The sequence below is a fragment of the Rissa tridactyla genome, chromosome 2, assembly GCF_028500815.1.
Source record: "Rissa tridactyla isolate bRisTri1 chromosome 2, bRisTri1.patW.cur.20221130, whole genome shotgun sequence".
NCBI lineage: Eukaryota > Metazoa > Chordata > Aves > Charadriiformes > Laridae > Rissa > Rissa tridactyla.
The window spans coordinates 100826637-100840803 of NC_071467.1; the positions used below are offsets into that span (position 1 = coordinate 100826637).

The following is a 14167-nucleotide window of genomic DNA, read 5'->3' on the forward strand; positions in this document are numbered from 1 at the left end:
CTCATTCTTCCCTAAAACTGCTTCAGCTGAAGGCTGGGGTACTTATGGGCTGTTCCCAGACTCTCAAGCGGGAGTCCCAAGGACTCCCACCAGCTTATCTCCTCCCAAGCAGCTGCAGTTTCCCCGGGGTTGCAGCTGTGAGGAAAAGGTGGGGGGCTGAGCCTCGCTCACGCGATTCCCCTGTGCTGGAAAAGTGAGCCAAGGCCAGGAGTAAAGTAAGGGGCACAGCGAGTCACCCAGCACAGCTCCGCAACAGGTACGTCTACGGCAGGGTTGAAGTCTGCAAGGTGAAGGAGCCTGCGAAGGGAAGGGGGGCAGACAGCCGACAGCCGTACCTGCCACACTGCCAGAGCCAATTCTGGCCCCACGCCCCTGACAGCCGGAGTCGCCCTCTCAAAAGTTTCACCTGGAAGCAGCTGGATCAGCCACCAGCGTGCAGCCGGCGTACTCACAGCGTGGGCAAGTCTTACTCAGCTACAGGAGAAAAGGGGAGTTGGGAGCAGTTTTCTTAATGACTAATTTCAGTAAGATTACCTTTTTAAAAAAAAAAAATAAATAAATCTTGCTTAAAAATAAATGATGTAATCTTAGTGTTTTTCAGCATCTTGACAGGATCTATCCTACCAGGTAATGCACTGGATTTGCAGCGTGAGCTTCTAGCAATGCTTTTTCATTTTGTGGAGTCAAACAGTTTTATAAGGAGGAGGGAACTCAAACTTTTTCATATTTGAAAGCTGACAAGTTTTTTTTAGATAGTAAGAGAAAGGAGAAGGAATGTCCCTAAAAAGATTTGAAAGCAATGCAGTGACTCTTAAGAAATGTAGTTTCCCCTAGACTCTTCTATGAAAACCTTTTATTGAATGCCTCAACACAGTCTCCCAGTATGGGGAAAATGTGATTTTTCTCCGAATGGTGAGGCTTGAAGTGTTTTAGACTTAGGGGCAAAAGTCGCTCTTACTGTCAGTTTACAACGCAAGCACGAATTTGATATGTAACACCCATGTTGACTCTTGCCTCCCTCCCTGCGTGCAGCCAGCCAGAGGATGCTCCTCGTACCACTCGACTACAGCCTCCGGCTGCCCCAACACCCAAAGGCCGATCCACTGACGGCAGAAAAGTTTGGGTTGGTGGTGCTAGGACCCTCCACTCTGTTTTGGCACCTTCCTCTTTATTTGAGCTGACCCAATCCAATCACCTCCCAGTCACTTTCTAACTTTTCCCCAAGGCTGAAGGAGAAGAAAACCTCAAACCACAAGTAGCACAGTGAAAAAACAGGACACAACTCTCTTTATAGATACATGTCTTTTGTTAACAAAAGCATCCTGCCACTTTACAGTACATTAGATTTTGATTCACATGCCACCTCTGCAAGCTATATTTTATTTCACACTCGTTTAAAAAAAATAAGTGCCTAACTTTGTGGCAAGGGCAGCTGCAGAATAATTCAGTGTTCCTTTTCTTCCTCTCTGAACAGACAGGAGTAAATCAGACCGTGCTGAAGAGGGAACAACAATTTGTACATGGCCAACCATTCATCCAGCACCAATGGAAGTTGTTACAGGGTCAACAGTGCTTTGGTATTACGTTGTTTATGCTTTATTGCATGCTATCCTTACCTTTTGCAAGCACCAGCCAAAGTTTCTCCTTCCTGTGAAACTCAGCTACTTCAAAGTAGAAGAGGAAGGGGAAGGATTTTTGAAGTGGATCCCAAGCAGACATTATCCTTCCACATTATCCAATTTTAAGCTAATTCTTAAACTGCCTCTTCCATTAAGGCTGACTCAGCCAGGATTTCAGATATTTTTGTATCATCCTCCGGAGGCCGGTTTTTCTCCAGTCACAGCCTGGAGAGCCAAGAGGACTGGAGCCAGTATAACCACTGAGGCCAAATGCATTCAGTGCAGTAGTTTGAAAACCCAGTTGATGCTTTTTTTGCACACCTGGAAGCCTGGAACAGGGCAGGATCACTCTCCTGGAAATCACCAGCGCTAAGGCTGTAACTTGGCTGTTCAGGAGAGGAATTGAGCCTTGCACAAAACTTTTTCATGTTTTATTTTGGAGTATGGAAAAAGTAAATGCCTCCAAAAATGATTCTACAGAGGGAGCTTGGATTAGGAGCTTGACTTCACCTGCTGCCCAGGCGTATCAGTGCCGGCTCAAAGGCTGGGGTGCAGAATATGAGAGTGAGCATCCAGGCAAACAGTTCTTACAGAAGAGAGACCTGACATTGATTCTCACATTGAAATGCACGGACACTAATCAGAGAGTCCACAGTATAAATAATATGCACAGAACGCGTGCCTTTGAAAAATCTATTAACCAGAATCATGAATCTACATGTCCTTGACATATAAAACTGCAAATCATTTTATAGAGAAATAGATTCCTTCTAGTTTATACCAAACAAGAGATCTTGAACCTCTTTTAGGATTAGAGAGTAGAAGCCTTCAACTAATAAAACCTGTATTTTGAATTAAATTTTGGTCCCACTGAGGACAAGGGAAAAGTAGAATTGAATTAGGGATTCATTTGTAAAACTGCAAATATTAGAGCTAAGTATCATCATCACAGCTGTAGGTGACTGCAAGAAAAATATGAAAATTTAAAGGCATTCCTAGTAAGCACATAGGTTATTGGAAGTCTGCCTACTGTTTCATAATACCGCTTTGTTTAAATCAGGTGTTCCCTGCACTGTAGCTGGTACTAAAGACCTTTGAAAGTGTTGGTATCACTTGTTGTAATAAAGGCTTTTCCAAATCCTGTCCACTTCCTTATGACTCACGTAGCTCCCAGGAAGTTTTAGGCTGCTATTTCCACTTTGCTTCAGGGCTTCAAGGATTCTGAGCTTGGCTCAGGAAAGCACCAAAGTATACACATAATTTTTAAAGTTATATCACTCTTTTTATGAGGTTAGTTATTACTAGATGTAGATACATTTTCTTTTATAATTATAGCAATTTTCAGCTACAGTCAATAATATCTTTCCCATCACTAACAATACACAGTTAGATTGTTATATATGCACATTATTTATGTGTTGAACACACAGACAATGCATTCAGTTACAGTGTTCACACACGCGCCGTTCACACACACGCCCATCACTTGGAACACACAAGTTAATGCATACAAAAATGCACACGCACAACAATCTAAAGTTAGCAGACGGCTTCACTGTCTATTGCCATGTCTAAAGCACTTCTTTGGATTAAAACTTAGATTGAAGGCTATCAGCCACCCAAAACAATACATCCTTGAGCTGCATCCCATTAAAGCATTCTGATTGCTACTACTTAATAAATACACCCCTCCTCGAGATGCTTCATTTTGTACTTACATTTACTATCTAACAGTTATTTTAACGTACCTTTGGGATAAGCAGTCAAAATACCCAAGCAACAATCCTCCCCCCATATTTTCAAGGAATCAGAATACTTACGCTTAAACTTTTCTTCTTCTGCATACAGGTTTATTTCGCTTTAATTTCAGTGAGACTGCGCAGGGATTATATTTTCCTTATTTTCACCCATTTCTTTCTGGAAACTAATTTTATTTTGTCTCTGACATGTCAAAGCACCAAAGCATTAGATAAAGTTTAATGAAAACTGCAGTCCTATGGGATTTAAGCATATGCTTTAACACTTTGCTGAAATTAGGAACTTCAGCAGGGAGATATCTAGAAGTTTTGGTAGTTTTCTTAAGCATTACAAGTGAACAGATAAAATCATGTTATTTGCTGAGTGTCAGCTGAACAATATATACATATTGATAATGCAGTCCTAACCTGAACGATGACATTAAAAAGCAGTGGCCAGTTTAACTGCGCTGTTATTCTTAGATTTGTAACTTACATTTATAACTATGTAACAGCTAAATTGTCAGCATATTTTCTTTTTCTTTTTTTTTTTTCTTTTTTTTTTTTTCCCTTTCACAGCTGCAATGTGAAGACTAGCAAACCTGATTTTTATTTTTTAAAGTTCTAATTATGGGAGAATCTTATCAGCTGCAAAATCACCAGGTTTATAAAGTCAGTCACCCAAAGACAGACTTAGCATCAGAGGCGTTGATATGAAACAAAACACACGAATATCCGTACGCTAGTTCTCTTTAATAGCAAATTATTTTTAAAAATAAAACCAAGAAAACAAGTCTTAAAAAAACCTCAGAACTATTGCATAAAAGCTTAGTAAAATAACATTATATAAGCTTAACAAAATAATGTATTTCTCATGTAAAACTGAGTTAAGCCATCACACACAGCAAACCCAGACAGAAAAGCTATTAGCAAGACCACTTGTATGTTTATTGTTTAATTTCAACTTCAACATCAGAAAAAAATTTTATGCATAAACTAATTTCTCTATATAAAAGAACCTGATGCAAAAATCATGTTGTCAGTGTTGTAAGGTGAATGATAAAATGGTTATATCTCTATTTCCAAAATGTCTGATTTTCTGTTCTGAAGAAATATATTCTGTCTTTCTTACCAGAAAACAGAGGGGGAAACATTTTAAAAACTGAATAACACCCATAGGGATTTCATGTTCCCATGAAATAAAACGGTCATATTACACTTCCCTAGACTTTAGTTTAAGCTTTTAAATTACTCTTATTGGTAAGTCTTTTAAGCAAAGAAGACACTGAATATTTGGGGAAAAAGGAAGAAAGGAAGAAACTGTTGGCAGACAGAAGCTATAAACAGAAACCAAAAGGAGAAAAGTATCACCATATAAATCCCTCAATTTCTTCTATATGTTATTTCTAGGTACAACATTTTGAGGCAAACGTTCTCCAAATTAAGTACCTCCATCAGATATTTTTGGGTGTCAATTTGACTTCAAACTTTTGAGGACGAAGAAGATCTCAGAGGCTGTTCAAGTCTTAATCTGCAATAAAATGACAGTGAGTAGGGGCCTGTATTTGGTACACCATTAACTTCTAGCCAAGAGCCCATTCGTACAACGTCAATACAGGATTACTGTCATTTGTCTGGATTCAGCAACACGCTTAAGCCCGTGCTTACCAGTAAGCGTATGAGCTATTTAGCTCTAAGGGAGCAAAGACGCAGCATTAGCCATTTCCCTTGGTCAGCTTTGCACGGAAGGTTCAGCGGGTAAATTCCCCTAAGCTCCCCGAGGAGACAGAGCTGCCTTCTCTGGCTGGTTAAGTGTCGTTTGGGGGCTTATAATGCTACTGCATATATTATTCCAGTGCAGGATTAACTGTAAAGGTACCTAGAGGATTTCTGTGTGTCATTTTTCCTCACTAGCACATACTGTTATTTTATTCATTCTACTGGGGGGGGAGGGAGGGGGTTGTTTTATTTTTACTTCTGCTTAACTTTAAACGTCTTCTTAAATCCCAGTGAAATCAAAGACATTTGAGCACAAGCTTAATTGCTTTATGAAATAAAAGAAGCATACATACTTGCTTAAGAGCTTGGCTAAATTAAGAGCTTATTTTGAACTGATCACAAATGTAATATTCCCTCAGATCTTTGTCAGACGGTTCAACAAAGGACACGCGAATCACAGACAATTCAGAGATGCTGCATGCAGGGCAAACTGTTCTAACCCTGTTCCTATGGTTTTTAACGTTATGTTTTTTATACTTACATTGCCAATACTCAGAAACATGCTGAAGGATCTCTATGTATTTCTACTCCATTGGAAAAATATATTTAATAGTTAGTAGAAAAAGTGAAGATGTTTGTATGAGTTTCAGTCATGACAAGTGGTTCTTCACATTCCTCAAACAGCGCTTCAAGTTCAATTTGTTCATAAATGTAATTTTTGTCTTAACGGCATGAAATCAACAAAAATTACATTTTGTTTCTCACAGTAATAATTTACCAGCATTAACAATAAGGAAACCCACTATTTCTTTTGTATAATTAATGAAATTATTCTCCGTGCTGTATTTCTACGAACTACAAATTATTCCCATTACTAACAGGGAAACAATAGGAGCAATTGAATCGGTGTCATTAAGAGAACTAATACTGTGGATCAATTCTTTATTTACTACTGCAAATTAAGCCACAGCCTACCAGGAGCCAGCTTGCCCAAGAAGATGATGATACACTTCCAACCATTAAGGCTATGGAAAGGATTAAAAAATGCAGCAATTGTTGCCGACTTCTACAGAAAACTTACAGGCTCACCCTAACACGTTTCGTATTACAGTGGCTCCATTGACAGCATGGTTTCAGGGCAATTTCTGTCTGAATCCAGGCCTACTCATTTTTTTTTTCATTAATAAATTAAATTTCACCTAGACTGAATTACAAATCCACCCAAACTCAACTTTTGAAACTCATTTGCTACATACTCTTCCTTTACTTTTTTTTTTTCCTACTATGATAACAATTCACTGTTTAGTGAATTGGTGTAGGACAATCAACAAAACTTCTTGCTGTAAATGGGAAAGAGCTGCAGTACTGTAGGCTATCTACATACATTCATAGTGCTAAATAAGTGCTATTTATGAATGTAAAAACTAATGATTCTAATAAATGTACTGAAAATCCACAATTTAGTAACATTAGGACTGACACCTCATTACAGTACACCATTTTTTGTGGGCATAAGTTCATTAACTGAGGAATGTATTCTAATTATATCTTAATGCTATGCCTGGAAAGCATTTATATCGTGGAATTTTAAAGGAAAAACTATGTATGTCCTCATTAAAAGTCAGAAACTGTTTCTCTTTTCTGAAAAAATCTGCAAAGTAGTTTTGGCATTGAATTTGTGTGGGTTCTGTTTTCTTTTTTTCTGGTATAGTGTCATTTTTGTGATTATTCAATTACTGCTAACCATCTTATACCACAGAATAGTTCATTTATTTCTAATACTACTATACAGTACTCTTGTATTTCCCCCCTTAAATTCTATCGGAAAATATCACCTTGTAAAAATAATTCTATGTTCTTCTAGTAGCTATTAATGTTTGTTTCCTATATCAGTCCATACGGCATTATCATCTCAAGACTCATTATGTGGGTACTCAACCTATCTTCCCATTATAAGTTATCAATCGCAAAAAATAACATGCTTTATATTTAGAGTATTATAATCTTCCATTTTCTGCTTGTTACATTTTTTCTGTCTATGCAACTGCAGCATAGTCATTGCTCTGGTCATTTTTTTTTTCACTTTCCTGTGGGCTGGTGATTGTCACCCTTGGATTTGTGGATGTTTTTTCAAGATGGGAATCAACCTAGAGAAAAAGGACAGGCACTGTTAACTTCATCAGGTAACAAAGATTTCACTTCATTTCAATACAGTGTTAGCACTTCATACTGAAATTTCCACAAGGTATTCTTAATGTGAAAAGATGTTTTCCTGAGAGCGTTCGCATTAACATTTTTATTTACCTTATACTTATATACCTTCCAAAGGAGAAAGTACTCAAATTAGAGGTTCCCCCCCAGCTCTTTCATCAAACATCCAGTTACCCACATATCCATTTAAAGTGAATGCTCACTCACTTTCCCCACTTCCATAAATAACTTCAGCTTTTCTAAAAAACAAACAACAGACATCAATACAACAAGCATAGAATAAATTCAGGGCCCAAGAAAATAACCCGTTACTCAGCTGTCTTAATTGAAAAATGCTTTTGTATGTCATACAGAAAGAGAAGAAAGCCCAGTTGCAAGGTGCAACAGTGTCATAAGAAGCAGAAGACTGTTTTTCGGCAGCCTACAGGTAGGGAACATGCAGCAAGTTGTTCTGCTTCTGACGCTCCAGAATCCCACTCTTAGCAGATCTGGATTCTCCCCACCAAACAAAACACTTCATTTCCCACATTCTGTTTGCTGGTCAGTTCATCTGACTGTCAGCGTAGTCCACTTTGTTCTTCTGGGCTGCATGCCTCCATCTAAGCCAACAGCATGTTAGTGTGTCTCCTAAATTAATGTCACGCTTGCTTTTAAACTGACTAAAGTCCCTTGCTTTGAGGATCTTGTTCATCTCCACTGTCTTTTCCAATTTCTAAGAAAAGGAGATGAAACTTCCACAAAGCAATGGCAAGAGTCTTTTATAGAATGCAACTTCTGTGAAAGCCAATTCATCAAAATAATGAGGCACTGTGGTTTCGTGAACACACCCTTCTGCTCTGTCCTAAAGGACAACTTCGTGTGGAAATATATAATTATTATGCTTTTCTAGAAATTGCAATAATTTTTTTTATTACTTTTCTTCAAAATTCAGCATACTCAGGAAAGCAGGAGATGCAGATTCATTAAATAGCAACAAACATCTGCTTTCTCAGTTGGGGGGCATATAATGTAATTACTGATGTAACTGATCTATGCAGATGGAAAACAGCTTTTCCCACAAACTGAAGTTCTCATAAATGCTCTCGGGACATTATCAGGATTGAGCTACTTAGAGACTAGCTGAGAAGCCTAAGGCTGAGATGAATGAGGAACAGTAACTTAAGAACAACAAACTGAAAGAATAAACACTCGCCTGTTTCTGACTGTCAGAATCCTCCTCTTTTATTTCTTCTTCAGGCTGAAGATCACCTTGGTAGTTCAAGTGCTCCATTCCCTCACCATTTTCTTCATCTTTCTTGCCATTTAAATGGATAAGTTCCTCTTCTGCTTGGTCAACATTCTCTGTTTCTTCTGCTTCATCTTCATCATTCTCATTTAATTTCTTCTTGTTTTCTTCCACTACACTTCTTTCTTTAACAGTTTCCCCACTTTCCTCTCCATTCACTTCTGGATATTCTTCCTCTCCCCTGTCATTTTCCTCTTCTACATTTTCTTCTTCATCTACAGTTTCAGCTGGCCTCTGGTGAAAGGAAAAGCAGCAGCATTATGAGGCATTTTTAATCAGAATGCTCCACGTAATTCTGAAACGTGAGAGTCATCAAAATCACACTTACATCATTACTGGGGAGTAAGTATGCTAATTTGAGGTTTGTCTACATGGACAGAAAATTATGCTGCTGTAGTAAAATAATGCACTTTTATTCTACATAAAAAATGTGTTAGTGAGATTTAAATGTATTACACCAGGTTAATCCATTTGACCATACTCAAAACAACTGGAATGAGCTAGACTTAATTAATACAGCAACAGCTATTTTGTTCCAGCTGTTCCAGGTTCTCTGACATTCCAGCATTTAGTACATACTTGTTTATAAAATTCTGTCACAATAAAATATCACACATCACTAGCCCACAAACTGTTCCCCAAGAAGCATTTTACCTATGGACCAGGCCATGCCATGCCAGTCGGTCCTTTTGTGCAGCCTGTCTTCTTTGCATCCTCAGAAAAGCAGCAAGAGAGAGATGAGGTAGACCTACCGGTCCCTTCCATAAAATCATTCCCCTTCCCAAAAACGCCTGTGTAGGGTGGCATGGTTAGGATTTATTTGACATTTAGCAATTGTTTTTTCCTACACAGAGTTGGACCAGCAGACAGGAGGAACAGGATCTCGACCCATACTGGAGAACAGTAAGCAGCATCATTTCATGACAACCTGGAAGACCGATGCACATACTATCTAGTTTTTGTCATTTGTCTTCCAGTTTCAGCTTTGAAGATTCACCTGACTATTCAGTGAACCAATGCCCCTGCTGCCAAGATGACTTATGTACTTGTGCTAAGGTTTGAATGAAAAGAAAAAGAAAAAAATCCCACAGAAGTGACAGGGTGTCTGCCCCCCACGCAGCCTCATCAGACTCTAAATCTAAAGCAAACAAGCTGAGAGCAAGAGATTATCTCTTAATCAAAAGTGTTTGGAATTTTACTATCATTAGCAGCTCCTTTATGCAGGCAGCTATCTGCTACAGACCTACAAGTTATTTACGTCTTCTAAAAATCTCTTTCCCTCACTAATACGAACATTTCAAAAGAATTCTATCATCACCTTCGACATATTAGTAAAAGTCAGTTCAGCAATACCAATAACTGATTGAAGCCTCTTGATGAAACACCTTGCTTTTGCTTTGATATCTAAGTAGCAACATAAAACAACTTTATTATTCCAGTGCACAATACTGCATTGACAAAGCTTCAAAAAGGACAAGTTATTGTGTTGTGAATTACTAGAAATATTACATGGTTATCTGACCAGATCAATAATGGCTCCATAAGTTTTGAAGTACAGTAGTTTCTGTGTGTTTTTTTATTCGAGCCTTCCTGGTTCACTTTCATGTGGTAACATCAAACTGGCCTTATTACCACTAAAATAAAAATTAAACAAGTCAAGTCTGTAAAGACACCTTCAAAGAAGGCACCATCCAAAGCAAACTTGAGCCAACTTTGGTAACCTCCAGCACATAGAGATAGCAAAGAACCTGTAGATCCACAAATTCTCAGAAATTACCTGCTAGTCTTACACGTGCGACCTACTAATTTGTTCTCAGTCTGCTAAGGAAATTAGCAGCTCTGGATTCTGACCAGAAACAGGGTCAGACCCATTAGCTAGACTCATTAGACCTTATCTGTCTAAAATAAGTGTGGATGCAAATTTTTTTTTAAGAGTTAAAACTGAGTAACATAGAAAATAAACACAGCATCATTGAACTTTAGCCACAAACTCACTGGAAGCTCATAGGGAACTGGCATGACATAACATTCAAATTTCAACTAATCTAACTTAACCAGTCAACCTAAATTGCCTGAAAAAATAACAGTACAAAACAAGATCAGTGAAACAAATTCCATCAGTGCAAGTATAATGTTTTTATGGTAACTGAAAATTTCAAGATAGCTGAGTGTATTACTACAAGTTATTACTACTACAGACAAAAATAAAAAGCCATGTTTACAGCTAATAATTGGAAAGCAAAACATGTTCTTCATTTAATCTCCTTTCAAGCTGCACTACATTAGAATGGACATTTCAAACAAGTTAAAATCAATATCGATCCTGAGGAATCCTTCTGCAAGGTAATCTAAAATGCAGTATGGTTCCCGCTGCACGCACAGTCACAGGTAGGCTTTGAAATGTCAATATGACCACAGACCATGCATTTCAGAATGCACAGCTGACCTAAGACAGGACTGTAGAGAAGGAACTGAAGGCCAAAATCACTCACCAAATCATACATTGCTCTCTACATAAAAAGTGTGATACTTTCTACTGAGATCTTGTTGATCTACTAGCTATGCATAAATTAGCATTATTTGTTTTAAGTACATCTTCTTCACTGTCACTGAGAAAGAGATATCCTTAGCAAAAGTTAGATTTTTCATATTTAGGGAGAGAGGATATTTATATGCATATACACATGTAGTGAGGAAAACAGAAAAAAGGAGAAAAACAGATTTTTTTTATGGTCCAAAGCCTGTAAATGTTGTACATGCTTAACTCTACCTTCTGGAACAGTTCTTGTGATTTCAGTGAACCTGAAATAGTGAGCTAAAGCCTACATTAAAGTGCTTGCTGGGTCAGGATATAATTCCTAGTCCCCTCGAGTCAATGGGAACCTTTTCATTGGATTTGATACACTCCAGCCATCCCTCGACCTACAAGTGTACAAAACGCCTATTATGTGTTCATCAAAGTTACTGCAAACTGTGTTCTCTCAGTCAGAATACATCAGGATGGGTGTACTGAGAGCAAAACAGGTATGCCAGTTCTGATCTACATGTCCTTGCAGAAATTATCAGACTCATTTCTCTTAAGTCAGCAATGTTCTTGTATATTTAAGAAAAAGCAGTGACGTTTCACATCTTAGTTTTTAGCTTTACATCTGTTATCTTCTAAATAACCAGAATACTGCCAGTAACAGCTTCCTATACGGAACGCATTGGATGGATAAGCAAGGCAGATGTGGGACTCGGCTGCTCCTCTTTGCACCCAAGAAGGCAGAGTCCACCTTTCAGCCAGCGTCGTCTCACAGGAAGTTGTGCGAGTACATTTCATTTGGGATTCCAGTAAAAGCTCAGGGCATCTCAAATCCAGAGAACCAACTATATCTCCAGGCCTGACTGACTGAGGTCTCTCACTACTTTCTAACACAACTAAATGAACACAAGCATCAAATACTAATATCACCATGTCGACACGAGAGATTTCAGGATCATAACAGAGAACATGGGGCGCTTCAAAAACTCATGTTGGAAGCACCCAGCCAGTTGTACCCCAGGGTAACTAAAGATGTATATGGTAACTAACTACAGAATAAGTGTTCCTGTGTCACTTTAATTGCATGACCACATCACAAAAAACAGCACCACAACTTGAACCTGACAGCACTAAATTCTGGACTGGAGAAGCACGAGGTGATTACATTCTTATTCCTTGAGGTAATTTTCACAGGCAAGTAAGCAACTTCTAGGACAGGGAACTTTTCCAGTGACTGCGATGGATTATCCTCATTCCTCCTGTAGTCAGAACTATTCATGGTAAGGTTTGTAATTTTGCCTTTTGTACAGTTGCAAGAAAATAGGAAGGAACCTTCTTTCTCATATTGCTGACTGCACCTTTTAAGTGAAGATGATGCTTTTACAGTTTCCCAGTTGAAAATACGATAGTTAAAATAACTAGTTCTCAAACCATACCTTCATGAAAGCAAGCATAATTCTTTGCTTGTCATGGACTAGCAATAAAAAGACTCACTGACAAAAGACTTGCATATGTATATTGAAAGGTATATTCAACCAAAGGCATGTAGAATATTCGAAGTCATTCTCAACTTTATGCTAGAAACATGGACCCAGCCTGCCTTCTGGAAACCTCCTGACTTACTACCAGCTTGATGAGGAACAGAGTGAATTTCATTTTGCATCCAAAAAATATGATTGCTTGATGGTATTTTAAATCTCAGCAAAATCAGAGTGTTTAAAAAAGAAAGATGTATTCTAATTACACTCATCATGCTATCATTCATTAAGAGCTACATTACCAAATGCCATCATCATTCAAAAGCAATAAGTCAGGAAATCTTCAGACATTGAAGCATTTGGCTTCTTTTCCTCTAGGGATGCTAATGTAGCCTCTCAGAAGGTTTGCACATGACTGGTATCAGAATATTGAAAACTGCAGTATCACAAATCATTTAAGGCAGAAATTATTTCGCACCATTAATGTAAAACATAATTTTGCTTTATTGAAGCCATTTGGAAATGTTTACTAGGCTAATGGTCACAACAGACAAACAATGAGGTAGACAACAAAAACCTTAATGGTCACAAATACCAGCATGAATACATCTCACAAATGCAGCATCAGAAACACTTAACTTTGATTGCACCAAACCTCTCCAGAACAGAGCTGCCCCTGCTCCTACCCAGCCAGGAATGCTTTGCAGCAGCACTGCACAGATTCCAACAGCAAAACATTTTGTTCTCGAACCAGATAGGGTTGCTAAGTGACAGCAGCCCTCTTCCACATCATTTACAAAACCCAGGCTCTTAAAAACAAGCAAATGAATAGTTAAGGGTTCATCAGTCTTACACTTCTCACACAGTAAATGTGCCGTTGTTCATGAAGGCAAAAAAAAAAGTCTTTATCCCCTCAACATTTAAACTCCAGCCTTTTTATGAGTTTGGATGCTTTTTTTTTTTTTTTAATCACAGACGCAACATCTGAGTCCACAAAGTCTAATTTTTCCATAAGATCATAGCACCCAGAAGTCTAACTGGAATGAATGGAAACTATGAATGATAACTTGACTGGTATAATAACTATGAATGGTAACTTGAAGTATAGAAAAAACAGCTTTTCAATCTCCATTCCTCAGTTTCATTGTGTGGTAACTGGAAGCATGCATTAATTCCTTACCCACAAGACAGCCGCGGCGGACAAGAAAACATCTGATCAGATCCTTAGTTTTCTAAGATGTACCTAAGTCAACAATATTTTTCTCCATCTATTTCACTGACAATCACGTCTAGTTTTTCCATAACGCTTTCCATGTGTACAGTAAAATTTGCCTAAACTTCGCCCCCTATAATACAGTATGATCCGTCGAGCATACCTGTAGACAATGGGAAGATTGATAAGCATTGAGAAGCCCTACTGAGGCTGCAAAAATACAGTTGTGGGTATTTTGGGGGTTTTTTTTCAGAAACAGACTCTCCTACAGTGAATGAAAAATGCCCTAAGAGTTAAGCAATTTGAAAACTATCTGTTTTAAGATTGCTAGATTTTTTCAAGACAGGACCACACAGAGGAAACTTTTTTTCAAAGTGGTATC

The 14167-nt window shown here is 38.2% G+C and overlaps 1 protein-coding gene across 3 annotated transcripts in view; it reads right to left on the minus strand.

Annotated features, from left to right (window-relative positions):
• Positions 1-4020: 4020 nt before the first annotated feature.
• The window catches only part of DCDC2 (doublecortin domain containing 2), a 70876-nt gene continuing 60729 nt past the window's right edge, over positions 4021-14167 (minus strand). For all 3 annotated transcript variants that reach the window (XM_054190641.1, XM_054190640.1, XM_054190639.1), the window contains exons 9-10: positions 8478-8804; positions 4021-7221 (exon numbers count right to left, since the gene is read on the minus strand). In XM_054190641.1, coding sequence (XP_054046616.1) covers positions 7111-7221; positions 8478-8804 — 438 coding nt within the window. In that variant the 3' untranslated portion in view covers positions 4021-7110. The remainder of the gene's footprint in view (positions 7222-8477; positions 8805-14167) is intronic.